This window comes from Colossoma macropomum, unplaced genomic scaffold (assembly GCF_904425465.1).
Source record: "Colossoma macropomum unplaced genomic scaffold, Colossoma_macropomum, whole genome shotgun sequence".
Taxonomy (NCBI): Eukaryota; Metazoa; Chordata; class Actinopteri; order Characiformes; family Serrasalmidae; genus Colossoma; species Colossoma macropomum.
The window spans coordinates 21,872,797-21,895,051 of NW_023494799.1; the positions used below are offsets into that span (position 1 = coordinate 21,872,797).

The following is a 22,255-nucleotide window of genomic DNA, read 5'->3' on the forward strand; positions in this document are numbered from 1 at the left end:
CTGTGTTTCTCAGCCTCTCACCGAAAACAGCACCACTCTGCCCTCAGGTCAGTCATATGCAATATAAATCCTCAACTTTAACTAAGGCAAATCCCAATGATCCCCATCTCCCAGCTCCCTCCAAACAAACAAAATTCGCATCAGCAACCATGGTGGCATCTTTTATGAAGTGGTCTGTTGGGGCAGCAGCATCTTAACTGTGGACAGCTAGAGACTTGACAACTCATTAAGAGGGCCAGCTCTGTCCTGGGAAGCACCCTGGACCCAGAGCAGGTGGTGGGAGACAGGAGGATGTTAGCTAAGCTTGCATAATGCTGGAGAACAGCTCTCACCCCATGCATGAGACTCACTGGGCAGCTCCATCAGTGACAGGAGCGCTATCGCAGGTCTTTGCTTCCTGCTGATAATATAAAAGATTATATTATCTTATTTTATCTTGTATTATCTTATCTAAATACTACTGGGATCAAGTGGACCATCCACCTTTGTCATCAGAATTGAACCTGACCAATCCAATGGACAAATCCAACTACCTTTACCAAAAAACGAACAGACAAGCCCCCATATGTTACACTCGCTTGGCTCTTAACGGGGCAACATAAAAGGGAAATGTAAGAAATAATTAAGGAGAGACATTATATTTATTTTAAAAAAAAACTGGTTCCAACACGGCACAGTGGGACACACACTTAGCACGTGCCTCACAGGAAGAAGTGGCTGGGTATGATTCCATGGCCGGACGACCAGGGTCCTTTCTGTGTGGAGTTTGCAAGTTCTCCCTGTTTCCTCTCACAGTCCAAAGACATACAGTCAGGTGAACTGAAGATGTTAAATTGGCCCTAGGAGTGTGTGTGCTGTCTGCCCTGTGATGGACAACCTGTCTAGGGTATTTCCTGCCTTTTTCTCATTGAGCACTGGGATAGGCTCCAGCACCACCTACGACCCAGAAGGATAAGTAGCTTAGAATTTAGCTTAAATGTGGTTCCAACTCTACCCTACTGGAGAAAAGGAAAAGACATAGAACTGAACCAGAAAAAAGGAAAAACATGGAACCAGACAGGGCCGTAACACATACAGAACCGCTGTTTGTTTTATAGTACAAATGACCTCATATTTCAAAGCATCCAGCAATATTTATAGAAGATGTACGTACAGCAAAACATCATTCATTTTTCCCCGCAGTGAAAAGCTTTGAGCAGGATTTCCTTACATGGGCATGACTCCAACTAGAGAATGACAGCACACAAAATCACACTGAACCTGTAAAAATAGATGTTGTTATACGCCTAATTCCTTTTTTATTTTTATTTCTCTACATCGTTTAACTATAGCAGCTGTCCTTTACATTGTGGGTGAATTTCATGATAAATGGTCAAATGGAAATGCTCCAAAATGACTTGGAATAAAACCTCTTTACATTAACTTACATTAACAGTTACAGTTTTTGCCCTCTCCTGTAAAGTTACTTCTTTGAAGACTTTGCTGAATCTCTGATTCATCTGAACACCCAACGCACAGCTGTGATTGGCCACAGCACACAACAAAACGTTCAGTGATTGGTTAGAGGGCTCATCTGCATATTGCACACTTTTATACCAGTTTTTAAAGTTCAGTGTCACAATACAGACAAATGATATACTGTGCAGCCCCACAAAGCTATTCTCTTTCATGTCAGCCCCTCACTCAGTCAGGAAGGAGGTCTCTGAAGGAGCTGAAGCTGAAACTGCGGCCGGTGGAGGCCAACGCGGAGTTGGAGTGGATTCTGGGGATTTTATCCATCAGTCTGGAGACGGCGCGTCTGCGGAAAGAAGGCGGAGACGAGTCCATCTGCTGAACCACATCAGCATAGAGAGCGTGAAACACTCCTGCTGTCTCCTCCCATCCGTCCCGCACCGAGACCTCATGCAGAGGAAGCTTCAGGCCACGAGAAAGGCTCTCTCCGTCCTCCGTGGAAACCATCCGGTCGAACTCCAGGTCCTTTTTATTGGCCACTATGAGCATGGGCGGTGGCTCAGTGCAGCTCCGTCTGCCGCCCGCTGTGTGGATGTGGTTGACCAGGAAACAAAGACGCATGACCTCATCGAAGCTGCAGCGGTCAGTCACGGAGTAAACGATGATGAAGCCGTCGCCCCATTTGATTTTCTCCTCAACCATCAGTGCGTCTTCCTCCTGGAGATAAATAGGGGAGGCAGATTGGATCAGCACAACAAATCTCATTCAACATCGACAAAACTGCTGTCTGGAAAAGAGCTCTCTGCAAATAACTTGCCAATGAATATTTTACATCAGCCATAACCAAAACCACCTTGTATCTATACTCATTGACCATTTTATCAGCTCCACTGACAATACAGGGGCACTTTGTAGTTCTACAGATACAGATTGTAGTCCATCTGTTTCTCTGCACACTTTGTTACCCTGTTCTTCAATGGTCAGGACCCCCACAGGAGCCTCACAAAGCAGGTATTATTTGGGTGGTGGGTCATTCTCAGCACTGCAGTGACACTGAAGTGGTGGTGGTGCGTTAATGTGTTGCGCTGGTACAAGTGGATCAAACACAGCGGTGCTGCTGGAGTTTTTAAACATTGTGGCCATCACTGTCCACTCTTGTAGATGTAAAGTCAGAGACATAGCTCATCTGCTGCTGCACAGTTTCGTTGGTCATCCTCTAGTCCTTCATCAGTGGTCACAGGACGCTGCCCACAGGACGCTGTTGGCTGGATATTTTTGGTTCTCAGTTCAGCAGCGGTGTTCAAAACAGCAGCACTTCTGTGTCTGATCCACTCGCACCAGCGCAACAAACACTAACACACCATCACCATGTCAGTCTCCAGGAAATGTTATGAGGAGAAGATTAGCTAGATTGGTGGATCCGTATAACTTGCATTTCTCCAGAGTTTAGAACATTCCAGTGTGTAAGATTTCACAAAGCTAGTAAAAGTTGCTACCAAAGCTGCCAAAGCTCTTGAATAATAAACTCATACACAGATGTAAAGCTGAACACTTCTTATTCACTAGGTTCTCATTTGAATTTTCTGTTCCATCTTAAATGCTGCTGCAGTTACACTGAGGCGCCCTAAACGTAGAACAAAATATGAAAGTTGGCGAATATGAAGCCAACATTAATTTGCATAATTTCACCTCAATAAATGCTCGTTAATCAACAAACCCCTCAAACTTTCTCTTGGAGGTGTTTAATGAGCAGCTAACGAGCTACATAGCAAAGCAGCTGCTGAACGCGTCTCACTGGCTGATCTAACACGGCGTCCCACACCACACACTTCTGTACTTCACCTACTACACTAATGAGTGCACTTCTGATGGTATATGCATCTTTACACACTATTTAGTGAGCTAGTACGTGGTTTGGGACAGGGCACTAGTAACGCAGTGGGAAATCTCAGCCATTTAGATTTCAGCTTTCATTATTTATCACTACAGCCACAAATCAAACAAAAATGTTATTACCATCCTACAACATAAATAAAGGTTAATATTATTACATTATTATAACATTTCTCTTACCTGTCCAGCAGTGTCCAGTATCTCAAAGATGACTGCATCGCCCCCTATTGTCACCTCATGTCTGTAGATGGTCTCTGTTACAAACACGTAAAAAACCCACATTTCATTGTCTGAGTCAGTGAACACAGTTAAAGGGGAACTTCACTGATTTTTCACATTTTATGTATAATTAAACGGTTAAGATGTAAATTGAGTCATTCAGAGTGGATTGGTGTGAAATGTTTTGTTCTAGAGAAACTTAGAGTCAACAAGACATCCACCTCTAAAAGCTCCCTCACAGAATGTTATTACATGAAATGATTATGAGTATGCTGCACTGATGCCTGAGACACTGTTTTACGATAGTTTGGCTACATAACATTCTTGGTGGAGGGATACATACATGTTGTGAGGAAACATAGTCCCTAAAGAGGACTTTTTTTTTTTTTCCAGATATTCTACTTTTTTACTATCATCATTATACATACAAAATTCAGAAGACATGTAGGTTCACTGGTGGTTTTGGATAGTAAATAAATATATTTGTGTTGTCACGGAAACCCCTGGTTCCTATCACCACCACTGTAAAGACAGCCTCTACAACCCATGTGTCAAACACAATCCTATCCGGCCTGCAAAAGTATTTTTTTCTATTATGTCTTTTATTGTTTCTATTAATATTAGCCCATTGCAATGTAGTGTGTGATCTGACTCTCCTACCCCAACAACAGTCTATGGGACAGCAGTTACACCTCAATTCTACACAATTCTACAGTCCACACCTGTCATGTCACTGAATACACTAACTGCATTTTAGCTGCAGTTCAACCAATATGAACACTTAACGTCAGCTCAGCAGCTCAGAAAATGAGCCCAAGTTGCCAGGCCAGGTGTCTAATTCAAGCAAATAGGTAGGTTTAAAAGACTGAGCTCCTGGGGACATTTAAATTTTGAATATTTCAAGTATTCATGTAATATGTCAAGATCTACTACAAGTGCCTATATTTTACTGTTGAAGTTTTGCGTATTTTGAATAAACAATGGCCAGTTCAGGTTATAGTATTTTAATTAAAAATTAAATTAATTAATATTTTTTGGCCTACGGATTTGTTGAATTTTTTTAATATGGCCCCTTTAGTGGTTAAGTTTGACACCCCTGCTCTACAATCAAGCGTTTCACACCAATCCACTCTTAATCTTTCCATCTCGCTGACTAAACTGTACATTTTCACACATTTTTAAAAATCAGTGGATTTCCCCTTTAACAGACTCTGGTACATTAAATAACACACTGATAGACTTGTGTTTCTGGCAGAAACCTGAGAGTGTAATGCAAAAACTTCTTCTTATTTGGCTGCTAACCATGATGACGTATTTATTTATCTTGAGTTTTCAGCATTTTGAAGGTAGTCAACGTGACTAAGGACTGGTTTATAAACCTGCATGAATAAAACCTCATGCAGTGTGTACAATGTTGAAAAGCCATTCTGGACCAAAACTAGTATTTAACATGTTATTTTGTCCTATCATATGTTTAAGTGTAGCACTGCATCATTCAGCCTCACTGACTTGACAGAAATTGTAATTTTGTGTTTTCTCGACCATCAATGTTCTCTCACTACAAGTCCCAGCATGCATTACATAAACACATCATACAAACAGTAGAAACACCTCATCATCAGAAGGCGGTTTTCCTCGTCTTTAAAACATAAAGCGTAAAATCTCACTCTACAGTCTTAAAAAAGATGGTTCTTTAAGGGTTCTTTACTATATAGAACCATGAACACTCAAAGATCCATGTGACCAAGAATGGCTGTGTATGGTTCTATATAACCAAAAAAGGTTCGGCTTTTAGTACGATGTCAAGCTTGTAACATCAAAAGAACCCTTTTTGGTGCTACACAGAACCATTTTTAAAAAGGTTCTATATAGAACCATACACGGCACATTCTCCATCAATCTGAAGAACCATTTCACCATGCAAAGAACCATTCAAGCATGCAAACGGTTTTTTGAGTGTTTGTGGTTCTATGTAGAACCACTGCCTTTACTAAGAACCATCTTTTTTAAGAGTATAGAGACTACTGTGGCACGACTGTACATTCTTAAAAAAGACGATTCTTCACTGGTTCTTTAGTAAATAAAATGGTTCTATATAGAAATTAACACTCAAGAAGCCTCTGCATGATCAAAGGGCTCTTTGCATCATAAAATGGCTCTTCGGATTGATGGAGAATGTGTTGTATATGGTTCTATATAGCACCTGGTACCTCAAGGGGTCTTTAGTAAAGACAATGGTTCTATATAGGAACAATTAAAGAACACTCAAAGAACTATAGCACCCAAAAGGGTTCTTCTACTGTTACAAGCTTGACATCTTAACAATAGAAGAATCTTTTTGGTGCTATATAGAACCCTTTTCAAAAAGGGTTGTTTCTATAACACATACTGAAGAACCTTTTCATGATGCAAAGAACCCTTAAATCATGCAAAAGGTTCTTTATAGACTCCTTAAAGAACCATCTTTGTAAGGGTGTAGAAACTACTGCGGGAGGTGATAGGCTTGTTCACAACAGATTATAACAATCATTGCATTTTTTATTTTGGGTGGACTTTGCCTTTATAGAAAATCATGTTTTCTGTTGATACAAACAAAATCAGCGCAACAGAACCACACTGTTTCTAACTAGGCTGAATAACTGTGATAATAACTGTGATTTCAGTATATCCTGATTATCGTTTAGACATTATCGTGCAGCCCTGATGTAAAGACCATTCAGAGCTGGCACTGAAGCTCTTGGCCAAATTTTATGGCACTGCTGCAGTGCAAAGCTCACACTTACCTAGAGTTGGATCGTACTCTCCTATGAACCTCTTGGTGATGAATCGCACAGCCAGCGCTGGAAAAACAAACATGAATGATAGACAGAGGAATAAAGATGAACCAGAACAGCTGCAGAAGAGCTTATCTAGCACCAACTCCTTCAATGAAGCTGAAGTTGGCTTCTGCTCATTCGAATTTTCCGTTCCTCCTTAAATGGTGCAGCAGTTACATTACATTCGAAAATTCGAGTGAGCAAAAGCCAATTACAGGATCATGCTTTATGAAGAACTAATGAATAAGTTAACTGGTTTATCATGCAGCTGTTTAGACTTCATTATGCTTTTAAGAGAGAAAATTGAACACACACACACACACACAGAGAGAGAGAGAGAGAGAGCTCCATCTAGCTGACTGCTTCACAGCTACTGAATAAAATGCCAACAGCAGTAATAATGACAGACCTGTTTTGCCCACTGCTGCTTGTCCTAGTATGACTATCCGCACGGTTCTCGCGGAAGGGAAGCTCCCAGTCCTCCTTAAACTTCTCGACAGAGCGAAATTGGAGCTCATGGCAGTTTTTCTCCTCTACATGTCAAACCTCTCGAGGAAAAAATGAGAAAAACGCTCAGTGCGTTCAGACCCAGCGCCATAGAACACAGAACAGCAGCGAGTGCACGGTGTGTGCGCCGCTTAGGAGCACATACACTCACTCATACACTCACACACACAACAGCGCCCTCTCGCGTTCACACACACCACACACTCTCAGTCCCACCCCCTAAAACCACACACTAAAAATGACCGTTCTTCCCCCTCCTATGGGAGGCAAATCCAGCCAAAAAAGAAATTAAAATTAAAACCATAAAATGAAAATGCAAACCTCTTTTTGCCATTTCTTTTTCCAAACATCTGCGCAAATATCCTGCCAAAATTGAAAATGAAATGAAATGTCTACATTTGCAATTTCATTTTTCACATGAACACGAGCCATTTGTGACAAAAATAAAAATAAATGCAAAACAGCTATTTGTCATTTCATTTTAGTCGTTATTCTGGTTTTTCATGGCCAAATCTAAAATGAAAAAGCTAATAGAGAAAAGAAAATCCAAGCTTCACAGGCTTTGGCTTTTCTCCATGAAATGCAGAATACGTGTCAAAACTAAAATCAAAATGCAGTGTTGACGTTCTCATTTCTTTTTCACAGCAATCAGCTGCATATCTGACAAAATGAAAATGAAAATGCAAAACTGATAAATCAACAGCAAAGTGACAGTTTGTGATTCAGTTTTCGGTGTGGACGCGCTTTAAGTGTCAAAATGAAAAGGCAAATGCAAACGAACATCAGCGCCACCTGCTGGACATTTACTTTTCATTTTCCACTTTTCGATTTCGTTTTCAAACTGACCAACATGCAAATATATGTTAATTAGCACTAGGCGGGGCTACGGGGTACGTTTTAGGACATCCTTAGACCTCCGAGTCAGAACGGCATCAATCCTCAAACTAAACGACTTCGAGTCTCCAGAAAAACCATCGTCATGACTCAGATCTGGTGAAACTGAACGTCAGAACAAACACCGTCAGAAAAAACTGGAAATATTATACTGGCATTTATATCGAGATACATAATAGTTTTCTAAGTTATATGAACCACTATATGCTCGACCAGGCTCGTGTCTGATACCTTTTCTCTGAGGCCGTTTGGTCTGACGGTGTTTGTGCTGACGTTCAGTTTCACCAGATCTGAGTTTGAGGAATGATGCCGTTCTGACTCGGAGGTCTGAGGATGTCCTAAAATGTACCCCGTAGCCCCGCCCAGTGCTAATTAACATATATTTGCATGTTGGTCAGTTTGAAAACGAAATCGAAAAGTGAAAAATGAAAAGTAAATGTCCAGCAGGTGGCGCTGATGTTCGTTTGCATTTGCCTTTTCATTTTGACACTTAAAGCGCGTCCACACCGAAAACTGAATCACAAACTGTCACTTTGCTGTTGATTTATCAGTTTTGCATTTTCATTTTGTCAGATATGCAGCCGATTGCTGTGAAAAAGAAATGAGAACGTCAACACTGCATTTTGATTTTAGTTTTGACACGTATTCTGCATTTCATGGAGAAAAGCCAAAGCCAAAGTGAAGCTTGGATTTTCTTTTCTCTATTAGCTTTTTCATTTTAGATTTGGCCATGAAAAACCAGAATAATGACTAAAATGAAATGACAAATAGCTGTTTTGCATTTATTTTTATTTTTGTCACAAATGGCTCGTGCTCATGTGAAAAATGAAATTGCATTTCATTTTCAATTTTGGCAGGATATTTGTGCAGATGTTTGGAAAAAGAAATGGCAAAAAGAGGTTTGCATTTTCATTTTATGGTTTAAATTTTAATTTCTTTTTTTGGCTGGATTTGCCTCCCATATTCTTCAAGGGTTCTTTAGTAGAGAAAATGGTTCTACATTAAACCATAAACACTCAAAGAACCCTCTGCATGATTAAAGGGTTCTTTGTATCATGAAAGGGTTCTTCAGAGTGAAGGAGAATGGTTCTATACAGAACCTTTTTGAAAAGGGTTCTTCTATTGTTACAAGCTTTACACTGTAACAACAGAAGAACCCTTTTGGGTGATGTAAACCCCCTAATCATGCAAAGGGTTCTTTGAGTGTTCATAGTTCTATGTAGAACTATTTTCTTTACCTTTTTCAAAAAGGTTCTATATAGAACCATATACAACACATTCTACATCATTCTGAAGAACCTTTTCACGATGCAAAAGGTTTTATATAGAACCATATACAACACATTCTCCATCTGGAGAACTTCACATCATGAAAGGATTCTATATAGAACCTTTTTAAAAAACATATAGAACCTATTACCACAAGCTTGACATTGTAACATTAGAAGAACCCCATTTTGGTGCTATATAGAACCTATAGTTCTATATGGAACCATATATAACACAACTCCATCAATGTGAAGAACCCTTTCAAGATGCAAAAAACCCTTCAATCACACAAAGCATTCTTTGAGTGTTCATGGTTCTATACAGAACCATTTTCTTTACTAAAGAATCCTTGAAGAACCATCATTTTTAAGAGCGCACATATTGTTGCTTAAAGAAATCTGCAGACACACCTCCAAAGTTCAGTCTTAGAAGTTGGTTGATCATTTTCTGAAATAATCCAACACATTCAGTGGTGTTGAGGTCTGGACTCCGGGGTGGTCAGTCCATTGTTCAGCTTCTGTGTTTGATGCTACACATCCTTTCAGACCCATAGCGCTGAGTCGTCTTCTCACAGTGGAAGGATGGACAGAAACACCTGTGGATGTTTTCAGATCTGAAGCAGCTTGATTTTCTCCTCTCTCTCAAAGATGAACGCTTTAAGTGCTGTTTATCTGATGTAGACAGTTTTGGTGTCTACCAGGTCTTCCAGGTGGTTGTTACGAGCCCCATTTTCTCTGTAGCTTTTAATCAGTTTTAAACTCCAGTTTTGGAAAGCCCTGCTTTTTTTCACCTTCTGAGTTTCGGCCTCCTTGTGCAAGTGGGTTAACTTACATCTAATCTTCTTAAAAATTTTTCTGAAACATGGATAGCTTGTACTTAACAGCTGTTTTAACCGTAAATTAAACAAACAGAAAGTGTGCTCTGGACTTTTGCACAATACTGGGTTTATCTAATCGATCCTGCCCCAAATTAAATCAGGTGCCACTGATGGAACGGAGTAATTCCACAAAATCAAACCTGAGTTCATAACTTATATTCATAACTTTACTGAATAGATTACATTCTTATTTTTTTTTTTTTACTGTTTTTATATTTATTTGTACTTACACTAATGTATAGCACATAGTACTAGCAACAAGAATATAGTAAAAAAGTATCTAATAACACTATTAAGTTTGTTCTTAAATGTGTTCTTGAGAAAGGTCCTCAGAAAAAGTCTATGTCAGATTCATGACGTTCTTAAAGCGCAGAACTGTTCTTACCTTTGTTCTTTTGAGTGTGTGTAGATTCTGTTCTTACCTAAGAAAATCCTAAATAAAACATTGGTGAACATCAGAATCTTTGTGAAAACTGCCTAAGTGTAACTACTTCTTAAAAACGGCTGGTGAATGAGGCCCAGTGTTCATGGATGGATGACTTCGGAACAGAGCTGTATATTTATCCTTACATCAACATTCACTGTACTTTATAACTGGAGAATAAAGCGCTGAAGCTTTGTGTCTTTTTGTTCTTTTAATATAACGTGTGGCTTTTCCTGTGATGTGCTGCCATGAACCACTGTATATCTATTTATTTATCTGTCTGCGTGTCTATCTTCACAGTGGTACATTGTGTTGGTATCTAGGATACTAATTATATTCTACACTCATTTCCATTTTATTTGCAAATCTTGGCACTTCACATTTGCGGTTTATGCATTTCTGCTTATTAAATTATTTGTCTTTAAGCTCTACACTCTTAAAAAAGATGGTCAAGGATTCTTTGGTAAAGAAAATGGTTCTATATAGAACCATGAACACTCACAACGTGTAACAATAGAGTCTATATTTTATATATAGAACCATACACAACACATTCTCCATCAATCTGCTCTTTCATGATGCAAAATGTTCTCCAGATTGATGGACAATGTGTTGTAAATGGTTCTAGATAGAACCTTTTGCATCATGAAAGCGTTCTTCAGATTGATGGACAATGTGTTGTATATGGTTCTATACAGAAAGTTTTTGAAAAGGGATCTACAGAGCACCAAAAAAAGAAATCTTGTTACAAGCTTCTAACAACAGAAGAACCCTTTTTGGTGCTATATAGAACCATACAGAACACATTCTACATCAATCTGAAGAACATTTCACAATGAAATGAATCCTTTAATCATGCAAAGTGTTTGTTGAGTGTTCTTGGTTCTATATAGAACCACTTTCTTTACTAAAGAACCTTTTCGTGTACAGTTGTATTTATTTAGGTAAAAAAGCTGCAAGTTGGGCTCCTTGCAAATGATCACTTTTCACTGCTTAAAACATTCTGTAAATGCAAAATGAATAAATGCCAGCTGCAGCTAATTCCCTCATAGAAATAACACAGCAAGAGTTCATTAAATGCAGAGACGGGTGTCAAATTTTAATTACACTAACATTTACCCTAAATGAGAGACACAGATACAGTTATTTACAAAAATGAGGAGGTCAGGTTAATCTTGGAGACACCTCGATGCTGTTGATCCGAAGCACCGTCTGTGGCTGTATGATAGCTGCGAAAAACACACAAACAAAATCTTATTGTTGCAATAATTTCCAAAACAGGACAGCAAAAATAAATGTGTATGCATGTATGGATGTGAAAAATGGATGGAAACACACTGGCATTTCAAACATGCAGAAAACGCAGGTCAGAGGCTTCACGTCACTTTGCACTTGACAAGCAAGTTTGTTTAACAGAACAGGCAAATACATCTCACTTCCATGCTGAAACTCTGCTCCTTCTGCTGAGAATATGCTGAGCAAAGTTAATGTTCCTGTTTACTTCAAACAAATCATGAAAACTATATTTAGCCTGTAATTGGCATTTGTGCATGCTCAGGAATTTAGGCCATTCATTGAGAGTAAAACAGAACCTCCCCAGTGGAAACTGTGGAGCAGCGCACACTGCTGTATGCAGGATTAAAACTTTTTTGGCTTAATGTGCCTTTTATAACACATGAAGCACCTACAGCTATTTACAGCTGTATACTGCATTCCGGTTCTAAACAGAATCTAAAGATCACCTTCTTCTGCTTATTTCTAGGGCTGTGCAGTATAATATATGTTAATGACTGAGTTAGTTTACATGCACACCAGTAATACAATCACTGTCAGGTTTGGCAGCTGTCTGATTATTACTATTATTATGAAATGCAATGTAAACAACATGTTCTGATCTCTTAGATCGGATTAAAGTCGTTACATGATTACAGACTTGGATTTTGGCTCAGTAACTGAGTTTTTAGCATGTATAAACCGCTAATCTGATTTCTTTCGCTTTTCTACATCTGCTGAGCTGCCTGCAAAGCGGTAAACACTACAGCTGAAAGATTATTGCTATCACAATTTGAGCACGATTTTCAAATCACAATAGCTGTAATTTTAACTGTGGTCTACATTGTTTAACATCATATCAAGTTTTGAGTGGGGAAATTTAACCTCATAGCACAGTGAACGACCTGAAGATGAGCCAGACCATTTAGAATCAACCAAACACCCATGGGCTGCGACATCATAACCACGACTAACTGGCAGTCCGGTACAAAGGTCTGCGTCCTCACCTGACAAATACTGGGTTTCGGGCTGATTTTTCAGGCTTGGATTTGTTCACTAATGAGTCTTTTTTTACGTAATAGACAAGTTTTAAATTTGGCAGTACTGGTCAGGTCGGGTCAGATCTTAAACTCACAGGTACAGGTCAGGTTCGGGCTTTAATTCCATGCGCGTGCTGACCTCTAGTCTGGCACACTACATTCAGCATTCAAGCCCCAAACAAGAAAAAGTGGATATTCTGGTCATCTTGGTGAAAATAACAGGCCTGGAGCTTAATTTACAGCTAATAATTTCAATGTAAACTGCAGTCACAGTATTGGTCAGAATAATAACAATTAAATATCTTCTCCAAACTGTATTTATTTTAACCAAGAAACAACAAATGACCTCAGTTTGTACAATTGCAGCTATATAAACTCCCAAATAAATAATATTTACAATAATATTTATTGGCAAAAGGACTCTAAAGCAAGAAGTTTCAGTTTTGCATTGAATTCTGCATCCTTGGAGAGTTTAGTGGCAACATGCCAAGCAACAAAAGAGCTGCACGTCATGTACTTACAAAAAAATCTAATGACTGATTCATATTGACCCAGAGTTTTCTCATTATCAGCTTACAGAAGTGCTTGTAAACATGTAGAATAAATCAGCACCAAAATCTGAGGCTGTTACTTTATTATGTGCACTGACGGCTTTTGAAATATTAGATTTGTAGCTGCTGCAATATGAAACCTTTTGGCGCCAAATCATACACATCATCAAACTAATCTGAATTTTTTGTCAAAATGATCTTTCAACATGTTTTTAATCATGTTAGTCAAGGCATTTTGGGCAACATAATACACATTTTTTTTCAGGTTTGATACAATTTTGATTCAGAGGTCAAAATTAGACTGGATTTTTCTGTGTTTGTAAATCTACAGACCTCTAATTCTCTACTCTAATGATGTAATTACGTGCAGACTCGATGAATTGGCTCAGATAAATAAAAGCTCTTCAAAAGAACTTTCAACACCTGTCCTTTCTCAAAATAAACCCCAAAAATCACAATGCCTACATTCTTAAAAATGGTTCTTGAGGATTTTTTAGTAAATGCAATGGCTCTATACAAACCCATGAATACTCAAAGAACCGTTTGAATGCGTAAATGGTTCTTTGCATGTTTTAAATGTTAAACACTTCTAGAAAAAAAACTTAGTTATTTGAGGGTGGGTTTGTCAATAGCATAAATCCCACCCTCTCTCTGCCTACTTTACTCTGATTGGATGCACCCAGATGCCTAGTTTTGATCATTGAAAGTGGTTTCTATTTGCCATGTTAAATTCAATTTTTCATAATTTTTCATGCTGTATTCTTACATCATTACAATGAATATCAAGTGTTTTTAATACATTGCGAGGCTCATCACAATCACAGTCTGCATCATAATCACACTATGCTTGTTTCCATATCAAGCAGCCCTGTTTCATAAAACGTGTTAGACTTGCATTTTAAGCTACAGCTCTACTTTATATTATAGGTAGAGTCATAAAATATGCATAGAGCTGAGACTGAGACACATGATGAGGTTCGGTGATGAAGGCAAACGTGTTCAGGAATGTTCTTTAGTGGGGTTTTATATCCATTTCATGCCCGCAGGCAGAATTACACGACAAATGAACACCTGAATCTTGAGCTACTTACTTCTCTTCTTCTGAAACCTGTGCCTCTTCCAGAACCTCATGTGGACCATCGGCCAGGACTCTGTCTTCTCTATGACCGTAGCCTCGACTCTGACCAGATCACGGCTGGGTGTGAAAACAGACAGAAAGAGACAGACAGTCAGTGTCAAAGCTGAGAGAACAGAGGCTCCCTGTGCAGCTCACTGACACACAGCAAGACTCTTCTGCCCTGTTTAGCTGAACATGAGGCCTGTAAAAAAACAATGATGAATCAGTATGTGCTGATTTGGAGGTGCTGACTTTGAAATGCTGCAACTGATTGTAATAATATTCATTACATTGATACTTCTTATCATTTGTGATAACGGCAAAGTCTTTTTACAACAACTATCATTCTCATGAACACAATCTACTACGTAACAATTGCTGGTAGTACGTTTCTACTTTACCCCATACAAACACACAGAAAATGACTTTCATTGGATATACTCCTCAAATTTGCTAATGAAATAAAAGCCCACTCATTTCTGAAAGACAGAACAAACTACAAATTAATATATTTCAAAATTTCACATCATTAAATTTTGCTAAATATAATGTTTCGCTAACACAAATCACCACAGCTTTAGTTGTTTAGAAAGCGTCTAAACAGTGCTTTACATGGACACCTTTTTAAGCCTCACTTCTCATGTGTTTGGCTAAAAGAAGGCAAAATCACATCACGTCACTCGGAGTAAGGAGAGCGGCTTCCTTCAACTGAGATTTGTAGTCATCTTGAAGGAAGCCACTCTCTGTACTGCAGGTGATTCAATGTGATTTTGCCTTTTGGTAACACCTTATTTTGAGTGGTCACTTTTAGATGAAACAAACACTCAACAGACTCATGTCAACATGTCAAAAACATATGAGGGTTAGGATTAGGTTCTGGGTTGAAGTTAAGGTTAGGGTTAGGATTAGGGCCAAGGTGAGGGTTAGGGTTAGGTTTTGGGTTGAGGTTAAGGATAGGGTTAGGATTAGGGCCAGGGTTAGGGTTAGGTTTTGGGTTAGGGTTGGGTTACTGACAATCTAGTGTTTATTAATCATTTACAAGTGACCACTCAAAAAATAAAGTGCTTTATGCCCTTTTTTGGACTATATACAGGTAGAATGTGTTTTGCACTGTTTATGACTAGTTGTGTTGCTGCGTTTTCAAAACATTACATTCAGTGAAATTTAATGGCAGACATTTTAAAAATATATTATGTTGTGGTTTATTCTGTCTTTCAGGACTGAAAAAATGTGGGCTTGGTCATTCTTGGATGTTTATGAGAAATCTAAGAGTGAAAGTCCAATATCCAAAGAATGTTCATATAAAACCAAATGCACCACCCTATCTGTAATGCACAGGAGTGGCACTTTTTTTTGGAAGGAACTGACAATGAACACCCCCCCTCTCACGTTCAATTGCTTGTTTAATTTAAGCAAGATTTGGTCAAAACCTATAAGCGAATATTCAAATTTTGGGTAATATTTATGTTGTTGTTGTTTTGGTGTATTTTTAAAAATAGTACCACAGTGAAATATGAGAAAATGTGATGTACTGAATCCTAAAGAATCATAACTGTAATCCCCATATACATCCCCACTGAACAGGATAAATACATACACTATATTCCCAATATGATCCAACCAATAGCAGTTGACCAATAATATTGGTTGCTATTGACAACCTATTGTTTTGCTGATATGTTGCTGATAATTAGCAACTTTTTTGGGTTGCTGCTTGGCCGGGATTCTCTTGATGGAGAGATTGAGCAAAACCCTAGAACACTGGTCACAACCCAAATGTTAAGAAGAGCCATTTTGTCCTTTCAACAAAAATCAAACCACAACATTTTATGTCTAAATCGAAATTGCAGAATTACTTTGCTCTGCATTAAGCTCTAGCTCAGCTATAGCCGCTTTTCTCGTATCTTGTTCGAATTTTCCCGTTCCACCTCAGCCGCCAGAATGTAACTGCTGCACCAGTTAAGGTGGAACTGAGAAATTCGAACAAGAAACTGACTGCAGCTTCGTGACTTTTAAATATTTTGTCAGTTTCTGCCTCAGAAACCAGCTGGAGTGATTATAAATGCAAATAAGTCCATTCGTCTCCAAATTATCGATGTTCAACTTAAATCTTTCTCTTTGTCTGTTCGTTAGCTACCAGCTAGGCAAGACTGTTGTCTGCGTTGCTATGGTGACCAACAGTCTGTGCGGCAGTCCTCAGGGTTAAAGGGTGAATTAGCAGTTATACATTAACACAAGCGTTTCAGACCATTTATTGTTAAAAATGTGTTAGAATGATCAGCAGAGCTTTATTTTACTGCAAAGGAGGATTATTTTATTTTTACCTAAAAATCTAATTCTGCTGTGGAGCTGCAACAGGGCAGTAAAAGAGCTGCATGTTGCTGACCCCTGACCTAGAGAGTTGTGCCACTGTGAGCTCTGAGAGAGGGGAATATGTTTTTCCATGGTATGAGCCCTATTGGAACTGACATTCATGTCAGTCTGTAAAGCACTGTTCAACTAAAAAATATTAGCCAGGCACAAACAAGTTTCAGATGAATTTTACCCTAATAAACATTACAGTGAGTGTATACGCTACCTGAGAAGAGGCTTCCCGATGAGCGTGAAATCTTCTCCTCCAACCAGCAGTACCTGCACAACAGCGCACTGTCAGCAACAGCAGAATGAAGACAAAGGCTGCAGTATAAGTGTAATATTAGCTGGAGTGTGTAAGAACAGACCTTCTCCAGGACTATTCTGTCTCCACACTCGGCCTCGATGTGGTTTTCAATCAGGATCAGATCTTCGTTGGTCACTTTCCACTGACGGCTGGCGAAGTGGACGACCGCAAACAGCCGCCCATATTCTCTGTTCTCAATGAGGGTGTTGACCTTTTGTACCACCGCTGCAGGACATACAGGACAAAAGAGGAATTATTATATTGAAAATCTGTCTTCTTACACAGCATTTCTGAAGATTTCTGAAGACTGATGAAGAATGTGTTGTACATGGTTTATGTGGAACCTTCAACATGCTTGACATTGTAACAATAGAAGAACCCCTTTGGCTGCTATACAGAACCTTTTTCAAAAAGGTGCTACACAGAACCATCTAGAGCACATTCTCCATCAATTGGAAGAACCATTTCACCATGCAAAGAAGCCTTTAATCCTGCAAAGGGTTCTTTGAGTGTTCATGTTTCTATATAGAACCCTTGCAAAGTTTAATGCACAGAGAACACCCTTCAGTACATTTTAATACAAAATCACTGCTAATTTGACTTGTGGGGGGGGGTGTTTAAAACATTAAATAAGGCCTGTGCAAAACTGCAGAAGTGTGTTCTCTGTAGACAATGCGTTAATTTATTTTCACTTTTCACAAATCGGCAAAACAAATCATAATTTGATCGGAGGGTGCACAAACGTTTGCATACGACTGTACACAGTAGTGTAATACAGACTATTTATTCATTTTTATATTTGAAAATTGCTTGAGGGGCTCCCGAGTGGCGCAACCGTCTAAGCATTGGTCCTCTCATCAGGAGATCACCAGTTCGATCCCTGGTGATGGTGCAGCCATACGTGGCCGGGAGTCCAAGAGAGCACAATTGGCCTCGCTCTCTGGGTGATGCTAGTCAGCACAGGCGTCTGTTAGCTGATGTAACAGATCTGGTGGTCGGCGCTTTCCTCCGAGCGCGTTTAGCTGTCCAATGATGTCGCGTGAGTGGCAGTTCGAAAATATGCGGCTGTTGGCTTCACAGGTCTCAGAGGAAGCCTGTGTTAGCCTTCGCCCCCCTAGCGTTGGTAGTATTGTGTGACTGGGAATTGACTAGCAGGTGGAATTGGAGATGACTAAATTGGGGAGAAAACTGGGTAAAAATCAAAAACAAAAAAAAAGGCAATTGCTTGAGAACTTCAGTATGGCCAAACAAGAATAAGCAAAAGCTGTACCAGATATTATAATAATCAGGATGTCTGCTGATACTGGAATCATATCAATATCAAAATAGAATATTTTTAAAAATATCTATCGGCATTGGACAGATCTTTAGATCTGGCTAATATTTGAAACATATATTTACTGTTATGTTTACTGAACTCCAGAAGAGCTGAATGTTTAGGTGTTGCTGGGTTACTACACTAAAATATCTGCATTTTAGTCATTTTACTGCATTTGTAACTATACAACAATAAATGTTATATTTCTGCATAATGCTAAACCTCATAGAATTAGTCCAAATTTTTATATTTTACTAAATGTTTAGTTACCAGCCACAGACATGTAGAAAATACATATACTGATAGAGTTGTAGTCAAAAAACAATAATGAACCCAATTTTCTGGGATAGAAATCAGAAATAAGCCCATCATGGCTGTAAAGAAACTCAAAATTGACAAAACTCTGAAATTGACAAAAGACTGAAACACTGACGGCCACTTATTATTGTAATTACAGACTAGAAAGGCCACGTTAGAGCAGAATCTGTGGAAATTTACTTGACCTTTTCAAAACTGTCACCAATTTATCTAAACACAAGTCACAAGACCATCAGCACTGATGTATTTCAGTCTGGAATAAAAGAAGCACAGAACAAGCAGTCCAGTCTAATGACTCTAATAACATAACACAGGACCTGCTCTGCTCTCAGCAGGCCTCCCTGCATGAGGGAGAAGATCAGGAAGGAAGGAAGGATGAGCATAAACGGCGCAGACCTGTATGATTTGCTTTTGCATTTCTGGATGCCTTTGACTTAATCTATTTAATGTGTTTGAGAAACACAGACTTTTATGCACAATAAGAGCACAGCATGTTTTAGTCAGTCATGAGAAACAGGTATTTTCACTTTTGCACATGACTGTGTGAAGTCAGATATTTGCACAGCTATTTCTGACCACTTCGTTAGATAAAATGTTCTTCTTTTTTCATTTAGAAAATCAACAAAACATTTTGACTGGGGCGCCTAAACTTTTGCTTGCAACTATACAGCCATGAAAACTGCAAATAAAGCCTAAAGTTTGCACATTTTATGTAATAATTTCCATAATACCGCATTAACTTCTACATGCCTGATCTGCTCAAATAAATACGTCCTCAGTTATCAGAATATTTGTCAATGACGGGACCAATAAATGTGCCATCTTGCCTTGATGTCGCTTTTGCTCTTCCTCTTTGTTGACTAATGGAAGTTCAGGCCATGGTGGTCTGGACAACGATGTCTCTGGAATATAACTGAGAAACAAAATTAAGGAAAAAGATATTGCATTTACTGTTGTCACAATACAACCACAAAAATACAATGTAATAAATAAATTTATAGCATGAAATAAATTGTGTAGCACTGATCCAACAACAGACTGTAGAGGTTAAAGGGGAATTCCACAGTTTCTTTCATTTCTGCATAGTTGAGTGCTTGAGATGTAAACGAAGTCATTCAGAGTGGTTTGGTGTGAACTGGTTCGATGTCTTTACAGTGGTGGTGATAGGAAGCTGGGGTCGCCATGACTACAACACAAATATAGACATTTTATTTACTATCCAAAACCACCAGTGAACCTACACATGTCTTCTGAGTTTTATATGGAAATGCTGATGATGGGACAATAGTGGAAACAACTACTTTGCCTAACAACACTTCAACAATTCTCACTCGGCAAGTTTCTCTAGAACTGAGCATTTCACACCAAACCACTCCGAATGACTCCGTTTGCATGTTAAATATGCAGATTTAGAAATTCAGAAAAATCAGTGGAATTTTATCCTTATGACTTTTTGCCAGATGTTATATGCTGATGATACTCAGATCAGTATGATCTCTTATCAAAGATAAGATTGCTGTGTGTAAATATGAACCATAATGTGGATTTCTGAATGGCTTCAGATTGATTTTTACCTTTTAGACCTCTGACACTGTGCGAAGAAAGGAACCGTACATCCTGTGAGAAACAACAACAGACATTAAATCATCCTCAAGTTCTCCACAGCACCAGGCCTTGTTCACTTTAACCATCAGGATAATGATCACAGTTAATAGAGTAAGACTGCAGTGCACACAGTCACTGGTAAATAAGCACAACTGCTGGCAGATAACTAAAGATAATGATCTTTAACACTTTATTCACCAAGGCATAACAACTACTGAAAGATGTTGAATTTTACTCTAAGCCGCATCTATGCAGAGAAATGCACAGAAAAAAATGTACCAGAAACAAAGATTTCATAAACTCTAATACAGATAAACAGTGCAAAACAGTAAAAGTACCAAGATATTACTGAATTAGGAACTGAAATATTAAAACTAATTGAATTAAATGAAAACAATGCAGTCTTACACACTTAAAAAAGAGGTTCGCCAGGGGTTCTTTGGTAAAGACAATGGTTCTATTTGAATCATTCTATTTAAAACCATTTGCATTCTTTAACGTTTTTTTGCATGGTCAAATGGTTCTACAGATCAATGACAAATGTATTGCATATGATTCTTTATAGATCCTTTTTGAAAACGGTTCTATGTAGCACCAGAAAGGGTTCTACTACTGTTACAAGCTTGACAACATTACGATAGCATCAATCTGAAGAACCATTTCGCAATTGCAAAGAACCATTTAAGCATGAAATGTTTCTATATAAAACTGATTGTTCTAAACAGAACCATTGCCTTTGCTAAAGAACCCTTGAAGAACCATCTAATATATGTAAAACCCATAAGGAGACCAAGGATGGTCCGTGTTAAATTATCCAGTATATATACAGATATTATATATTCTCCAGTAATAAATAGTCACATATAATTCTAAAATATTTTCGCAAAAAATTATTTTGTTGTATATTTATTTATTTGTTTATATCATTCTGTAGTTCAGACCTTCTAAAGGCTTCTAGTGAAATAACACAATACAGTATAATGGTGCTGCAGAATGAGAGTTATAAACAGCAAAAGGGGCAAAACTATCACAAACAAACAAACAAAAAATAACTGAAGCCACAAGCAGCAGCAGCACTGTCATCATGCAGCCATGTTCAATGACACTGAGCTGCTCTACACTATAGAGCCATATATACAAAAGAAGCACCCAGAACTAGCTAAATTAGACTTTTAGTGTTAAATAAAGAGTTTTTAAGCTTTTACAGAGTTTATTTAGTTCATACTTACGTGTTTGTTGCAGTGCCGCTCTCAGCACCATGCGCGCCGCCATCTTCCCGCTGCTTCTTCTGTGTGTGTTGGGGCTCGTCGTGAGTGTGCGCTGCCGCCCCCTGCAGGCCGGCCCGAGTCATCATTTAATACCAGCACTGTTAGAAACCGCAGTGGGCTCATTCTCAGGATCGATTCTGAACATTCTGGTGTGATAATTTCTAGTTAATTGACTGCCTATTTATTAACTAATCTTATATAAAAGTACAACACTGAAATGTAGAATTTATTATTGTTACTACTTTTAGACAAATATAAACCAAATTTAAAACCAAATCAAAGCATTCGTAATGATAAATTCCACTAGAGCTGTGCAAAAATAGTTAATTTTTATTTCCTGTCTGCTTTCCTTTATTTTGCATATTCTGTAGCTCAAGCATTTAGAATCAATGTTTCCAACACCATAAAACCAGATAAACATAATAAAGTATTCTAATCTGCTCATCCTGAACAACTAAACAGCTTTCAGACAATCAGTAGATAGTAATGTAGAAACGTTAGATGTGTCCAGAACAATGAACAGAGCTGCAGAATATCGAGAATGAAGTTCTAATAACATTAATATCCAGAATTCATCATATTTCAAATCTCAAAACACATAACTTGACAAAAAAGTAATGCGAATAGGAAAGTATATTATTTGTCCCTGAATAACTTCCTTGTTCACAGAATTCTTGAAATCCAAAAAAAAAACAAACACATTTCGACGAATAGTTTTTAACATTTAAATCCACATTGTTTAAGTTAAAATTACTG

The 22,255-nt window shown here is 38.4% G+C and overlaps 2 protein-coding genes across 2 annotated transcripts; both read right to left on the reverse strand.

The window, feature by feature from the left end:
- Window positions 1–1,250: 1,250 nt before the first annotated feature.
- Window positions 1,251–7,096, reverse strand: LOC118819139 (ras-related and estrogen-regulated growth inhibitor-like). The gene is made up of 4 exons (XM_036586803.1): window positions 6,790–7,096; window positions 6,348–6,404; window positions 3,526–3,599; window positions 1,251–2,169 (listed from the first exon to the last, which is right to left on the reverse strand). Exons 1-4 carry the CDS (start codon window positions 6,896–6,898, stop codon window positions 1,684–1,686), a joined length of 726 nt encoding a protein of 241 aa, XP_036442696.1. The 5' UTR covers window positions 6,899–7,096; the 3' UTR covers window positions 1,251–1,683.
- A 4,328-nt stretch (window positions 7,097–11,424) lies between these two features.
- Window positions 11,425–21,535, reverse strand: mrpl21 (mitochondrial ribosomal protein L21). The gene is made up of 7 exons (XM_036586532.1): window positions 21,461–21,535; window positions 20,201–20,243; window positions 19,454–19,539; window positions 17,052–17,215; window positions 16,910–16,962; window positions 14,306–14,409; window positions 11,425–11,580 (listed from the first exon to the last, which is right to left on the reverse strand). Exons 1-7 carry the CDS (start codon window positions 21,501–21,503, stop codon window positions 11,516–11,518), a joined length of 558 nt encoding a protein of 185 aa, XP_036442425.1. The 5' UTR covers window positions 21,504–21,535; the 3' UTR covers window positions 11,425–11,515.
- Between the last annotated feature and the right edge of the window lie 720 nt (window positions 21,536–22,255).

Bases quoted from the DNA above. Each gene is read 5' to 3' on its own strand.
- LOC118819139 (XM_036586803.1), bottom strand. From the start codon at position 6,898: ATGAGCTCCAATTTCGCTCTGTCGAGAAGTTTAAGGAGGACTGGGAGC. The intron at 6,405-6,789 runs GTCTGTCATTAT...TTGTTTTTCCAG, and splicing joins AGCAGCAGTGGGCAAAACAG to CGCTGGCTGTGCGATTCATC. The intron at 2,170-3,525 runs GTAAGAGAAATG...ATTTATCTCCAG, and splicing joins TACTGGACACTGCTGGACAG to GAGGAAGACGCACTGATGGT.
- mrpl21 (XM_036586532.1), bottom strand. From the start codon at position 21,503: ATGGCGGCGCGCATGGTGCTGAGAGCGGCACTGCAACAAACAC. The intron at 19,540-20,200 runs GTAAAAATCAAT...TTTGTTTCTCAG, and splicing joins CAGTGTCAGAGGTCTAAAAG to TTATATTCCAGAGACATCGT. The intron at 11,581-14,305 runs GTAAGTAGCTCA...TGTTTTTCGCAG, and splicing joins CAGGTTTCAGAAGAAGAGAA to CTATCATACAGCCACAGACG.